Below are 15,406 nucleotides of genomic sequence, written 5' to 3'. Positions count from 1 at the left end.
ATGGTGTTGATAATCTCCATATGTTCCTTAGCAACTTCAATACTAAGGTGTGAAAGATTTGAGTTGTCGACTCGGATTGTGTGATGACTTTGGGGTTGAGGTTGAGGATTGCTTGTATAGTGAGCTTGCTGTTGTTGTTGTTGAGGTTGTGGTTGTGGCTGTGTTGGAACAGGAATGTAAGACCTCGGATCGAATTGAGGTTGTGGTGGAGCAGCTGTTGACTGAGAAAACGGAAAGGAACTTGAACTTGTATTGGACACAAATGCAGTCTGCAGCTTAGGTTGCTGTTGCTGAGCTGCAGCGGATCTTGCCAAAACATCGAATCCTGGAAGATACATTTCTGTATTCTGAGGAGCTGGAGCACGCCTTGCTTTCCTAATTTCTTCATCATTTTTATGTTCCAGCTTTTGAATGAACTCATAGATGTTGACTTGATCTAGAGTTCCAGTATGCTTCAACAGTTCAATGAAAGAACTCCACTTTGGAGGTAAGGCGTCAGCAAATCTACTCACCATGTCTTGTTGAGTAGCGACAACTCCATAAGCACACATCTCACTAATCAAATGATAGAAACGTGTGATCATATCATTCAGAGTCTCGTTTTCCAAAAACTGAAAGGATTCAAACTCTTTCTTCAACAAATCATGCCGAGATTTTCGAGCAGCTGCATTGCCTTCTCCTCTAGCAACTAAGGCATCCCACAATGCTTTCGTGGTCTTGCAATATGAGAACTGATGGTAGATGTCTTTGTTGAGTGCTTGAGTAAGTGTGGCAAAGGCCTTTTTCTCCAATTCATAAGCCTTCTTGTCATTTTCAAGCATATTGGCATAACCCTCTGAAGTTGACGCAGCAGTTTCAAGATTAGTATTGAACGCATTGATGAAACACGTCCAAAGATCAGTGCTTTGCCCTTGAACGTATGTGTGAAAACGGTTTTTCCATGATGGAAAATCGTTCATATGGTTCAGCTTAGGTGGACGATTGTTGCTGCCAGTTTCACTCTCACTAATCAGAAGGTTCTGAAGACTTTGACTTTGATTGGAAACCAAAGCCCATTGACTTGAACTGATTGATGGCTGTGGAATCATACTCTTTGCCCAATCTGCAGCAGTGACTAACTCTTGATTGGTTCGTGAGTCCAAACTCCAATCCCATGGACTTGTACAGCTCATTTTGATCAAATATAAATTCCAAACCTACACACCACAAACTGTTAAGTGCAAAACAGATAAGAACCGAAAGATACAACCTGTTCGAAAGATCAATACTTGTTCGAATGATCAACAAGGTTCGAAAGATCCTTGTTGAGTTTCGAACAAAGACTTCGAAGGATTGACTTCGAAAGATTGACTATACGAAGGATCCTTATCTTTCGAAAGATGATTTCGAAAGATTCTCCTTATGTTTCGAACACAGGTCTCGAAAGATGACACTTGTTCGAAGAATCAACAGTGTTCGAAGGATCACTGTTGATGGCTCGAACAATAACCTCGAAAGATAACCTTGAAAGATTCACCCAACACGAAGGATCCTTATCTTTCGTAATGAACAGTGACTCGAAGGATGTATCTATCGAAAAGATTCTTTGACTCGAAGGATAACACACTGACTTCGAAAGATGTTCGAAGGATGGTTATCTTTCGAATCTCCTTGATCGAAGGATGATCCTTCGAGCTCGAAGGTTATCTTTCGACGGTCTGACACACTGACAAAAGTACGACAGGTTGGTGAAAAGTTGATGTGGTTGGTAAGTCAACTTTCGGCAAAAGGGTATGGCAGGCTGACAACTATCTTACCAACCAAGATTTTGAAATAAAATATGCCAAAAATGGAAAACCTTATCTTCAAACCAGTCACCGGAATAATGACCGGAATATGGCCGGAAATTATCAACACACTCAAAAACAAGTTTTTAAGTTACCCAACCCAACCTTGAACACTCCCGAAGGTTTAGAAACCGTTTTTCAGTTTAAACAAGCAAGAAAACCACCAAAAACGGGTGCTAAACCAAGTGTTCAAACACACCAAGAACTCGAACAACCCGGTTTTAAACAAGGTAAAGAGCGAGGCTCTGATACCACTTGTAGGTCCCTTTTCGCGGAGGATTACGAACCTAAACCTTGTTATACAAACCTACTAGCGAGTGCGGAATCCAAGCTAGTAAGCAAACCGAGATGAAGCAAGTATAGAAACAAACACACAAGAGTTCACCGATTAACACCACTGTATTAATACGTATGAAGGTTCCGGTTACAAGCACAATGTTTACAATCAGTTTGCAAACTCTCAAAGTGTATGTGTGTGTGTTTTCAGCAGAGTATCCTCTCTATCTCTCGGATGTGCTCTCTCTTGGTGACTAACTGAAATACAACACACTGCATGGGTATATATACCCATACACAACAGGTCTTGGTCGAAGGATCCGATAGATGGTCCGAAGGATCATCTATCGATAACAACATGTTCGAATGATCAGCAATGACCTCGAAGGATGATCCTTCGAGGTCCAACAATTCGAAGCATATCTTTCGAGTACCTCGAAGGATCAACAGTATCCTTCGAGGCTATCCTTCGATTCAGACTAGCATATTACAAACAGATTGACCAAGTCAAACTAGGAGGATAGTTGACTTGGTCAACTTACAGACTAACTTTGGACATCGTTTATATACAGACCGAATACAGACAAAGTACAGACACAAGTGCACCAACACTAATTGATTAATTAGAGACAAATGAATTGTCTTAGCAGCCGGTGGGGTCCAACCATCTAGAAAAGATTGGTTTGAGAGGTTTATATGCAAACCCGTTAGTATTTCATACGATCTTTCCATTAAATTAAAACTGAAAATAAAATAAAATAAAAATATCCACATCCACATCCACATGGAAGAGATAAGCTTATCCACTACTCCCTCTTCCTTATTGGTCAATGCTGATTTCCATGGTACGGCCCAATAATACAAACCTTGAGATAACAATTGAATGAATGAAACCACTACCACTATCAGCAACTCAACAATTAACAACAATTTCACCCACACCAATTTCAACAATCTCATCATAATCAATGGCTGAAAGCGTGCTTTCTGTCGTCCTCCCTTTGCTCATTGAGAAGTTGGTCTCTGAAACTTCGAATAGCATTGCTCGCTACAAGGGAATTGATGCTGAGATTGAGAAATGTCAGGATTCGTTGAAACTAATCCAAGACGTGCTTACTGATGCTTCTCAGAAGGAGATAACCAATCAAGCTGTTAAACGATGGCTGAATGATCTACAGCATTTGGCTTATGACATCGATGACGTACTCGATGGTTGGGCAACTGAAGCTATGCATCGTGAGTTCACCCACAAGTCAGAAGGCATGACCAGCAAGGTAAGAAAGCTGATCCCAAGTTGTTGCACAAACTTCTCACCAACTATTAAGATGCGTGACAAGTTAGATCGTATTAACGCCAAGTTAGAACGTCTAGTTAAGCAGAAAGATGATTTTGGTTTGACTGTGGGAGGGGAAACTAAGCCAAATAATAATAATAATAGAAGATTCCAATCCTCTGTTGTTGATCCATCTAGTATTGTTGGACGCCAAGCTCAGAAAGAGGAACTGGTCCAACAGTTACTGTTACCAGCGGAAGAAGCATGTGATCGAAACTATAGCATTGTTCCCATACTTGGTATGGGTGGGGTTGGGAAAACTACTCTTGCTAGGCTTTTATATAACGAAGAGCAAGTCAAGGATCACTTCGAAGTGAAGGCATGGGTTTGTGTTTCAGACGAGTTTGATAGCTTTCGCATAAGCAAAGAGATCTTTCAATCTATGGCAAAAAAGGAAATTTCAGATTTTAATGAGCTTCAAGAAGCTCTCAGAGATCACCTAACTGGGAAAAGATTTTTACTGGTGTTGGACGATGTGTGGAGTGAGAGACGTGAGGATTGGGAAACCCTCGTCAGGCCGTTTTACACGTGTGCTCCAGGAAGTAAAATCATTGTAACAACACGGAAGGATAAATTGCTCAAAATTCTGGGTTACAATCCTCTAAACAAGCAGCTGGAGAGCCTGTCATATGATGATGCTTTGTCCTTGTTTGCTGTTCATGCTTTAGGCGTAAGAAATTTTGATTCACACTTGTCACTTAAACCACATGGTGAAGGCATTGTGAAAAAATGTAATGGGTTGCCTTTGGCATTGATTGCACTTGGGACATCACTGAGGACAAAAGAAGATGAAGATTCATGGAAGGAAGTGTTAGAAAGTGAGATATGGAAATTACCGGTTGAAGATGAAATCATCCCCGCCCTAAGACTAAGCTACCATGATCTTTCGGGACCTTTGAAGCAGTTGTTCGCATACTGCTCCTTGTTTCCCAAAGACTTCCTGTTTAACAAGGAAGAGCTGGTTATATTATGGATGGCAGAAGGGTTCTTGCACCAGCCAACTCGAAGTGATTCAACAGAAGAACACTTGGGCCATGAATTCTTTGACGAGTTGTTGTCAAGGTCATTTTTTCAACATGCACCTAATAATGAATCGTTGTTTGTGATGCATGACCTCATGAATGACTTGGCAACATCTGTTTCTACTGAGTTTTTTTTAAGGTTAGACAATGAGCACGAGAAGAATATTAGGAAGGAAACGTTGGAAAAGTACCGACACATGTCATTTGTTCGTGAGGAATATGTAGCTTACAAGAAGTTCGAGGCATTTGAAAGAGCCAAAAGTTTGAGGACATTCTTGGTAACGTCTGTTGGGGAGGTAGAAAGTTGGCGAGATTTCTACTTATCCAATAAGATTCTCACCGACTTGCTTCCCGAGGTACCACTACTAAGGGTTCTAAGTTTGAGCGGCTTTCAAATAAGTGAGTTACCAGAGTCCATTGGTACTTTGAGGCACTTGAGATATCTTAATCTATCTCGTACTTGGATCAATCATTTACCGGAAACTGTTGGAAATCTCTACAATTTACAAACATTGATCTTGTTTGGTTGTAATAACTTAACTAAGTTTCCCAACAGTTTCCGAAAGCTTACAAACCTACGGCATCTTGATGTTGGGGACACCCCGCTTTCGTTTCAGATGCTGTTAGAGATTGGCAAGATGGAAAGCCTAAAAATTACTCTCTCGAAAATCAAAATCGAAAGTGAAAGCGGAAGTGAAATAGCCAAACTTAAAGACTTTAAGAATCTATATGAAAAAATTTCCGTTGTAGGTTTGGAAAAAGTGCAAAATGCAACCTATGCATATGAGGCGAACTTTTCACAAAAGAAGCTTAGTAAGTTGGAGCTTATATGGAGTGATGAGCTACGTGATTCACGAAATGAAATGCTTGAAAAGGCAGTCCTAAATGAGTTGAAGCCTTGTGATGATAAGTTAATACAACTGCAAATCAGGTCATACGGGGGAAAAGAATTTCCAAATTGGGTTGGGGATCCCTCGTTTCTTTGTTTGAAGCATGTGTCAATAAGGGGTTGTAAGAGATGTACATCTCTACCGCCACTTGGGCAGCTACCGTCTCTCAAGAAGTTGGTTATAGAAGGCTTATATGGGGTGGAAGCTGTGGGTTCTGAGTTATTTGGGACTGGTCAAGCATTTCCTTCACTTGAAATTCTGAGTTTTGATGATATGCCTGGGTGGAAGAAATGGTCAGGGGCTGTGTTTCCACGCTTGCAAAAGCTTGAAATAACTTGTTGTCCTAATTTAGTTGAAGTCACACTTGAAGCACTGCCTTCATTGAATGTTCTTGAAATAAAAGATTGTCCTAATTTGGTTGAAGTCACACTTGCAGCACTGCCTTCATTGAATGATCTAGAATTATATAAATGTGATAGTGGTGTGTTGAGAAGGCTGGTTGAAGTAGCATCAGCAGTCACCAAGTTGGATATAAAGGAGATTTCAGGGCTTAATGATGTGATGTGGAGAGGTGTTATAGAGTTTCTTGGGGCAGTTGAAGATTTAGAGATATGGTGGTGTAATGAAATAAGATACCTGGTGAAATCAGATGCAGATGCAAGTAAGATTCTTGTGAAGCTGAGGAAACTGGTTGTGTGGCATTGTGATAATTTGGTGAGTATAGGAGAGAAAGAAGAGGAGGAGGATAATTGTAGGAGCAACCTCCTAACATCTCTTAGGACGTTGGATGTGTCTCGTTGTAAGAATATGGAGCGTTGCAGCTGTCCAGATGGCGTTGAGGAGTTGACTGTCTCCCGTTGTAGTTCAATGACAGTTATCTCATTTCCGAAAGGAGGACAGGAGAAGCTCAGGTCACTTAGAATCTGGCATTGCAGGAACGTATTGGAAAAGGAGTGGGAGTGGGGAGGAAAAAAATGAACAACAACAGAAGCAGCAGCATGCCCATGCTTGAATACGTATGGATATATAATTGGCCAAATCTGAAATCAATCATTGAACTGAATTGCTGGGTTCACCTCACCACATTGATAATAGATAACTGTGAAAACCTTGAGTCATTTCCGAACAATTTGACGTCGTTAGAGAAACTGGAAATAGAGAATTGTCCCAGATTGGAAGTTTCCTTTGTTGGTGAAAATTTGAGGTCGTTGGAGGAACTAAGAATAATCAATTGTTCAAGTATGGATTCTCCTTTTTTAAGTTGGGTTTGGCCTCCCAATTTGCGTTCCTTAGAAATAGGAAAGTTGAAGAAGCCCTTCTCAGAGTGGGGTCCACAGACATTCCCAACCTCACTTGTGAAACTCAAGTTATACGGTGGTGGTAGTTGTAATCAATTTTCTCATATTCTTCCTTCGTCTCTTACTTCTCTTGATATAAGAGAATTTGAGAAATTGGAATCTTTTTCAGTGGGACTCCAACACCTCCAATCTCTCTCTTTTTTCAATTGCCCTAATCTGAAGAAAGTGTGTTCGCATCCCCAACACCTCACCTCCCTCCACGAACTCTATTTTCATGAATGCCCAAAGATGATGGATCTACCAGAAATGTTATTGCCTTCACTCTTGAGATTACGCATCAGGGGTGATTGCCCAGGAGGAGGTCTGAAAGAAAGATGCAGTAAAAAGGGGAGTTACTGGCCCCTCATCTCCCATATCCCCTGTATTGACATACAATGAAGGTATCTCTCCCTCTGCCTTCATGATTGAAAGTTAAATTACTTATATATTTTGCTTTTTTTTTTTCAAACAAACGCTTTTAAATGTATCTCATATATGTGCTTTACTGCTTTCTTTTGTTAAAATTGTCTACTCATTTGTTCAACTTTTAATATCTAAGTATTGTTTGTACTGGTATGATAATGCTGTTTAATGATGGTATCATAATGTTTGTATTTAACCTGTTTAAGTTCAAATGGGTTTATTGGATGGAATTTCCATGAAATATGATCCACTTTTAAGCATCTGTTTATCTAAATATTTTATTAAAAAATATACTTTTTTGAACAATATTTGATTTTAATCAAGACTTATTACTAATCAAATACTATTTTGAACAAAGTTTTATAAATCTAATAGGACTTGCATTTAATATTATCCCATATTGGTCTGTGGTATGATAAAGTCACACTTGAAATTGGGATAAAAAGGGGAAATGTAACATCTGTTGATTATTGCCGTTAAATTTCGTTATCTTTTTTAGAGTCCATTTCAGATAGAAAAGGGAGCATGTAGCATTTGTTTTATGAGTTTATGTGATTATCTTCATTCTCTTTCTTTATTTGGTAAAACAAAATCTGAACTCATTTCTTTTAACACTTTATTCAATAATTTCATCAAATGAGCCACGAATTATTATCTGGTTTTATATATCCCATCCTGTGACTCTGAACTGCAGAGTTGCAAATATTTTAATATGTAGATATTATGAAACACTTGAATTTTGTTTTTCTGTAGTCTAATACTTTAATTTTGTTATGATCTTTTAGCTTTCATATTTAATATCACAAGATGATCTATGAGTAAATTGACCATCGCTGATTTGGTGCTGCAGATTCTATCAACACTCACAACAGGGAGCAAAACCTTCGATTTGATTTAAAGATTATGCTGTTGGGTTCTCTTTTTTTTCTTTTTGTGGATACCAATTAGTGATTTATGCATTGTTGATGGTAAATGTGGCGATTTCAACCTTCTATTATAAAAGAAACGGGTGTATTTTGCTGGTAAAGTGTTGCTGCATCTTAGTTGTGTTCTGCATCTAATGAATGATTCATCAGGATGTGTACCAATATTGTATTTTATATCCACTTGCTGCATCGTAAAACAGATTTGTAATGTTTATGTATATAAAATTGACTTCAAATTGATGATTGTGTATATGTATTTTGTTCTTCATGTAAGGATAGAAACATAATTGTGATGTTCGCTTAATGAGCTTCCTTTGTTTTCAAAAGCCCGTGTTTCAACCCGTACCTATTTCTGTCAAAACACGAACAAAAAATGACCACTAAGTGTTAACCAATTGATATGTTTTTATCATGAATTTGTGTTATCAAACCATGATGACTCTCCATCACGCCTGTATCAAACCAGGGGTGCATGTTAGAAGGGCCCCGGGGGGCACACAAGACTTAAAATGCAAAGTATGCACAAGAAGCGAACTTTTCAATGATGAGGCTTAGTGAGTTAGAGCTTAAATGGAGTGATGGGCTACTTGATTCAAGAAATGAAATACTTGAAAAGGCGGTCCTTGATGTGCTGAAGCCGTGTCATGAGTATTTAAAACAACTCAATATATATTCATACGGGGGATTGGACTTTCCAAAGTGGATTGGGGATCCCTTGTTTCTTTGTTTGAAGCATTTGTCAATAATTGTTTGTAAGAGCTGTACATCTTTACCATCACTTGCGCAGCTACCGTCACTTAAGGAGTTGTTTATTGAAGGCTTTTATGGGGTGGAATTTGTGGATTTTGAGTTATTTGGGACTGACTGCTGTTGGATCGGGGATCGATTGTCATTCATGAGCAATGGATGAACATCTGTGAGTATGCACAGATTCTGTGGAGGGACTCGAACACAAAATCACAGGGACGATACACACAGGAAATACACAAACACACTAATATTATATATATGTATCGTACATTTACAAATGAAGAATTCTATCCTATTTATAGGTACAAGATGCCTTGGAGAACAAGGCAAATAACTAACATAAAATAACTAACTGAATTACTTGTTCATCACGTTCTGATTTCTGCACAGTTGACTTTCTTTATGAACAAGTTTGACTTTTGTGTTTGACTTCTAAAAATCCAGATTTTCTTGATTAATAATCTTCCAAAAATTGCGCATTTCCTTCACTTGAAATTCTGAGGTTTTTTTATATGCGTGGGTGGAAGAAGTGGTCAGGGCTTGTGTTACCACGCTTGCAAAAGCTTACAATATATGATTGCCCTAATTTAGTTGAAGTCACACTTGAAGCACTGCCTTCATTGAATTATTTATTATTGATCAACTGTGATAGTAGTGTGTTGAAAAGTCTGATTGAAGTAGCTTCGGCAGTCACCAATTTGGAAATACTAAGTGTTTCAGGTCTTAATCATGTGGTATGGAGAGATGTTTGAGAGTATCTTGTTTCAGTTGAAGAATTAAGCATACGGTAGTGTAATGAACTAAGATACCAGCTGGTAGAATCAGATGCATTTGCGAGTAAGGTTGTTGTGAAGCTAAGGAAATTGGAAGTGAAGCAGTGTGATAATTTGGTGGGTTTAGGAGAGAAAGAGGAGCAAGAGGATGATTGTAGGAGCAACCTCCTAGCATCTCTTAGGATGTTGGAAGTATATGGATGTAACATTATGGAGCGTTGCAGTTGTCCGAATGGCATTGAGGAGTTGAAGATCACTGAATTGAGAATAAGCAATTGCGAAAGTCTTGAGTCATTTCCAGATAATTTGACACCTTTAAAGAAACTGGAAATAAGTAATTGTCCCAAATTGGATGTTTCCTTTCTTGGTGTCAATCTGGCATCATTGACGCAACTGAGAATTGAAGAGTGTCCAAGTATGGATTTTTCTTTTCCAGGATGGGTTTGGCCTCCTAATTTGTTACGTTTAGATATAGGGAAGTTGAAGAAGCCCGTTTCAGAGTGGGGCCCAAAGAATCTACAAACGCTTTCAAATTCTCACCCGCTATATCTTTGGTTTCATTTTCATTGACTAATATTTTGTTTCTTGAGTTTATGTGATTACATTTACTCTCTTTATATGGTAAATCAAGATTTGAACTTTATTATTTTGACAATTTATCCAATGATTTTATCAAATAAATGTACTATTGAATTATTATTAGGTTATATGAAAATATAGAAATCTGAGGCACTTGAATTATGTTTGTTGCGATACGAAATTGCCAATTACTATTCTGTTTATCTGTAGACTCATACCTCAATTCTGATATGATCTTTTAGCTTTCTTATTAAATTTAACAAGCTGATCTACGAGGAAACTGACCATGATTATATCCGTGTCTGATCTCATGGTGCAGACACAGTTGTGATGGGAAGCATTTTACACTTTCTACGAGCGATTTGCCAACATTCACAGAAGGGTGAAAAATCTTAGATTTGATTGGAAGATTATGATGTTGGTCCGTCTATACAAAACTAGTTCTATTCCCGTCTGGTGGACGGACAATGACATGTATTTTATTGTTTGTAATCTAAACAAAACATTATTTGTTTAAAACCAAAAAACTGTGTGAACATTTTAATATAAAAAACTTTAATATGTAGATATATATTTGAACTTCATCTTTAGGCCCCTTCTCTCGAACTGCAAAGTCTAGTCGAGTGATCACCAACTTGTTTTAAATCAAAGCACTCTTAGTTTAATAATTAAACTTTAATTATTAAAGGAGTAGTAACCATAATACCTTTTTTCATTTTATACTAATAATAATCTTGAATGGGTTTAGGAGGGGAAAAAAGGTTTTCAGTCTATATATCAAACAAAAGGCTTACATCTATAATAACTAAAAGTATTGCAATGAAATGTCAAACTAAAAGGTTGAAAAATAAGTATGCCCAATCCAAATGAAATCCAGACCCCACTTTCAACACCTAAAGCCTCCTAAAGTGCTCCTTACCATCTGTAATCCAAAGCTCCCGGTCTATATTTTTCCATTTTGTTCTTCTTTTAATCCATTCTGATCCATGAAGCGACTTTATTCCATATATCCATAGAGGCGTTGCACTCGAGCATTAAATGGCTTGTAGATTCCTCCTCTGCTGAACATAGGCTGCATTAGGAATGAGCTCGGTACCGGAACCGAAAGTACCGGTACCGAAAATCCCCAAAAGTATGTACCGGTACCGAATATACCCGGTATCGGTACCGGGTATATTCGGTACCGGGATGTAATTGGGGTTTTGTGAACATAGCTTTGTCACAGATGGGTTTTCCTCCGCTGTGGTGTAAATGGGTTCATGGTATTCTCTCATCTGGGAGAGCGGCGGTGTTGGTTAATGGAGCCCCCACTTTTGACTTTCAGTGTCATAAAGGCATGAGACAGGGCGATCCGTTGTCCCCTTTCTTGTTTCTCATTGTTATGGAAATCCTCTCGTGCTGCCTGGATAAAGCGGTTGGGATCGGTGCGGTGACTGGGGTTAAGCTTCCCAATAGCGGCATGGAGCTCTCTCATCTTTTCTATGCTGACGACGCGCTTGTGGTTGGGTAGTGGTCTAGGGAGAATATTTTAAATGTGGTTAGAATCCTCAGATGCTTTTATTTATGTTCTGGGCTTAGAATCAATTTGACTAAGTCAAAAATTATGGGCATTGGGGTTGCCGATTCGGAAGTTGCGGCTATGGCCAATATGGTGGGATGCTTGGAGGATCGGATTCCGTTTGTTTATTTAGGGATCCACTCTCAACCCGGGTTTGAGTCCAAGTCATCATCTTTCACACGGGCTGTACCCTCATCAAGAGGTGGCCGGGATGACGCCCTACGAAGCTTTGAACTGCTAACTATAGGCAAGAGGAAATAAGAAGTCGGTTTTTTCGTTGTGGGACCCTCATGAATAACCATTGTGTCTCATTTACAACAAAATCTTTTAAAGATTCATCTTTGATCTTGTAGTCCTGAAGAAAGAGATTGTATCTCACTTTAGGGTGAATGTTCATATACTGTCAAAATGTTTATGTTGAAGAATCATTGAAACTGGATATGTCTAATCAACCTGCAATTATGTCAGACCTGTATTTTATGAATTACATTTGAAAAATACGAACATACTCTTTTTTTTATTCTATCTATTGTGTTTGATATCTTATGAGAGTGCCTATATTATAGCATTTGTAGAGGTTTCATGTCAAAATTGAAGTACTTTACTTTTTTTTTTCAATAAAAACAGGTCATATTGTTTTTAGTTGGCTAAGATTGTTCATATTTTATAGGGAAAATTACGAAATTGTTGGTTGACCAAGAGGGTTTTTAATTTTGTCACTCTCCTGCGTCCTTGGAAGAACCACTGAGCTTGGGAAGAGTCCGCATGTTATGTTGATGCGTCCATGTCCCTAGAAGCTGACACGTGTCCCCCATGTTTATGGGAAGAGTCGGTGACTCTTCCGCAGGAGCGTGATACAGGGACTCTTCAACATAATACGCCGACTCATCCCATGCTCGGTGGTCCTTCCAAGGACGCAGGAGAGTGACAAAATTGAAAACCCTCTTGGTCAACCAACATTTTCGTAGTTTTCCCTATTTTATATGTAGTGAAAATTTTCCTTAAAAGTCAAAATTTAAAAAAAAAATGTTGTAGCAATTAGAAAACAAAATTTGTTTGAACAAACAATTATCTAATAACAACACACTTAATGATTACTCAAATAACTAATCGATTAAGGTCTGGTCTATTCGCACACGCTCTTGGTCTATTTAAACACCCCAAAGCGCCCCGCTATGGCCAAAGTGAGGCGCTTTGGTGTAAAGTCAACAGACAAGGTCTGACAGGTTCAGTCCTTGTCTGTTGACTTTACATCAAAGCGCTCGTTGGTTTTTTTTTTTTTTTTTTATTACATTTTGGGCGTATTTTTGACTGGTGACTGGTCTACGTTTAAGTTCAAATTTTACATTTTTGGTCCAAATTTTACAATATTTAATTTGTTTGTGCACATATATCTAAAGGTGACTAGTCCCATCCGTGCTATAGTATACATTTAGGAGTTCTTGTGGGCTCCACAATGCCACTTGCCACAATGAAATATAGTATACATTAGGGTGTAAGGAGTGGTTAGACACTTGAAAGTGGTAAACTTCAAAATTAACCAATGAGAGTGTGCCACGTCATTCAGTCATAAGTGTTTAAACTATGTTGAAAAAGGTTGGCAATGGTTAGACACTTGGTGAAGTGGTAAACTTTAAAAAAAAAAGGTGTGATTGGTTAAAGATGGCATAGACCCCACTACCGACGGAGCTTAAATGAGTTCTTGTTAACATTTTTTGAAAAACAAAATTCATCTATAATGCCGACACGAAAAATTAATATGTTTGAAATATAACTGCTAGCTATATTTGACTAATATAGTAAGATGATAGCTAGATAGTAGAGGTGAGGGTCCATGAATGACACTACAAGAAATTTTGTCTGACAAGTCGACTTTTTTCCGACGGCCTATCCCGACGACATCGTCAGGAAAATATTTTGTCGATGCTGAAGCTACTCTACCTTTTTAATGTATTAGATCCCAACATTATTTAGTGAAATCTTCTAGTTTATATACTGGTTAAGTGCTTTTAGTGGCGAAGCTTGAGATTTCTAACTGGGGGGCGGAAGTCACCGTACCTAAAATTTCTATAAAACTAGGGGGTCGGAAACGTATATACCCAAAAATTTCTATACGAAATACATACTCTCCACTACTGAACGAAAAGTTAAATGTGTTTAATAATAATGACGTTAATTCTTTTACAATCCAAAAGTACGTTTGTGTTTGTTCAATATATGCGTTACATCACGTTAAAAACCGAATGTCACCGACACGACCCAATCAGATTCAATACGCACTTGTACGACCCACAATGACAATATACACCATAATACTGCAATTAATGAAAAAATACGTCATATACATATACGGTAGGCGGCTGATACACATAAAACTACTCATAGGAGTACTTGTGCTTTCAAATCAAAATGATACGATATAATGGAATACGACATCACACGTAACCCATTTGATCCGGAACTTGCAGTATAGTCCATATATATTAAAAGACTAGGAGTAGGAGGTTCAGAATTTACCTGACTCGAAGAGGCTGAGACATTTGCCATAAAGGCAGTTTGAAAAGAAAAAGCTCTATCTTCAGAAAAGAACTTCTCCATTTCCCTAGATGCAGTAGCAGCCTTCTTGATCAGAACTGAACTGATTTCTGACATATGAGCTCGTCAGCTTCATTCAATAAATCTTCAACATCCGATCCTGCTTCCTCTTTCACATCAGGCTCAGATTGATTATCCCCAGAAATAGAGCCTTCTTCATCAGAACTTCCAGAATAACCAGAACTGTCATCACTTTCAGAAAACTCTTCTTTATGAACATGCTTGATGTGATTGATGATCTTTGCATAACAAGTTGTTCCACCTCCTTGATCACCTTCTCCAAACTGTACAGACCAGTCACATCCTTCATCAGCTTGAACAGTCAAAGCCCGATTGGGATTCGATGGTCCAGACTGGCTCTGATTGTTGTTGACTGCCACAATCCTCCTGTCACGGTTTTCTTGCTGGGCATTCACATTCGAAGTACTCGTCTGGTTTCTGAAAGGGTTATGATTGCCTTGTTTTGTTGGTCGAGTGCACTCACGTTTGAAGTGCCCTTTCTCGCCACAATTAAAGCATGTGACAGCATTTATATCAAACCCATACTTCGTATCTTTCTTTCCTTCCAACGAAGTTCTTCCAGTTCGAGCCATGAAATCTTTTGCCCTTCTAACTGCACTAGCAAAAGCCCATTTGATATCCATCAGCTCCATTTCATCCTTGTCGATCTATTGATAATCTTCATGGGTCATGTTGATGTTTCCAATATGACCCGCAACCAACCCGCAGTAAGCACTGACCATAGTATTAATAAGTTCTACATGCTCCTTTGCTACTTCAATGCTGACTTGAGAAAGGTTTGAAGTGTCAACTCGGACAGTGTTAGGGTTTTGAGGTTGAGGATTGTTGGTATAATGAGCTTGTTGTTGTGGTTGGACTTGTGGTTGTGATGGTACCGGAATGCAAGACCTTGTATCAAATTATGGTTGTGCCGGATTGACTTGAGGTGGAGGTTGAGGTGTTGGAATATAAGCCCTTGGATCGAAAGTCGGAGCAGTAGTTGATTGAGGAAACGGAAAGGAACTTGTGTTGGACACAAATGCAGTTTGCAGTTTTGGTTGCTGAGCTGCATTAAACCTGGCCAAAGCATCGAATCCTGGAAGATACATTTCTGTATT

General features: G+C 38.7%; 2 protein-coding genes across 3 annotated transcripts in view; both read left to right on the top strand.

Annotated features, from left to right (window-relative positions):
• LOC110899983 (casein kinase 1-like protein 10) overlaps positions 1–15,406 on the top strand; it is a 96,925-nt gene that overhangs the window by 39,521 nt on the left and 41,998 nt on the right. The window lies entirely within an intron of this gene.
• Positions 2,947–8,271, top strand: LOC110902128 (putative disease resistance RPP13-like protein 1). Of its 2 annotated transcripts, none has more exons than XM_035981679.1 (2): positions 2,947–7,085; positions 7,958–8,271. In XM_035981679.1, the coding sequence occupies exon 1, from the start codon at positions 3,071–3,073 to the stop codon at positions 6,323–6,325; it is 3,255 nt and encodes a 1,084-aa protein (XP_035837572.1). In that variant the 5' UTR covers positions 2,947–3,070; the 3' UTR covers positions 6,326–7,085; positions 7,958–8,271. The 2 variants fall into 2 exon arrangements, with proteins under 2 accessions (XP_035837572.1, XP_035837573.1); XM_035981680.1 differs by lacking the exon at positions 7,958–8,271 and having other exon boundaries at positions 2,947–5,677; positions 5,744–6,366.

The sequence above is a fragment of the Helianthus annuus genome, chromosome 13 (genome assembly GCF_002127325.2).
Source record: "Helianthus annuus cultivar XRQ/B chromosome 13, HanXRQr2.0-SUNRISE, whole genome shotgun sequence".
NCBI classification, from domain to species: domain Eukaryota; kingdom Viridiplantae; phylum Streptophyta; class Magnoliopsida; order Asterales; family Asteraceae; genus Helianthus; species Helianthus annuus.
This window is presented reverse-complemented; position numbering and strand designations above follow the sequence as displayed.

Bases quoted from the DNA above. Each gene is read 5' to 3' on its own strand.
- LOC110902128 (XM_035981679.1), top strand. From the start codon at position 3,071: ATGGCTGAAAGCGTGCTTTCTGTCGTCCTCCCTTTGCTCATTGAGAAG.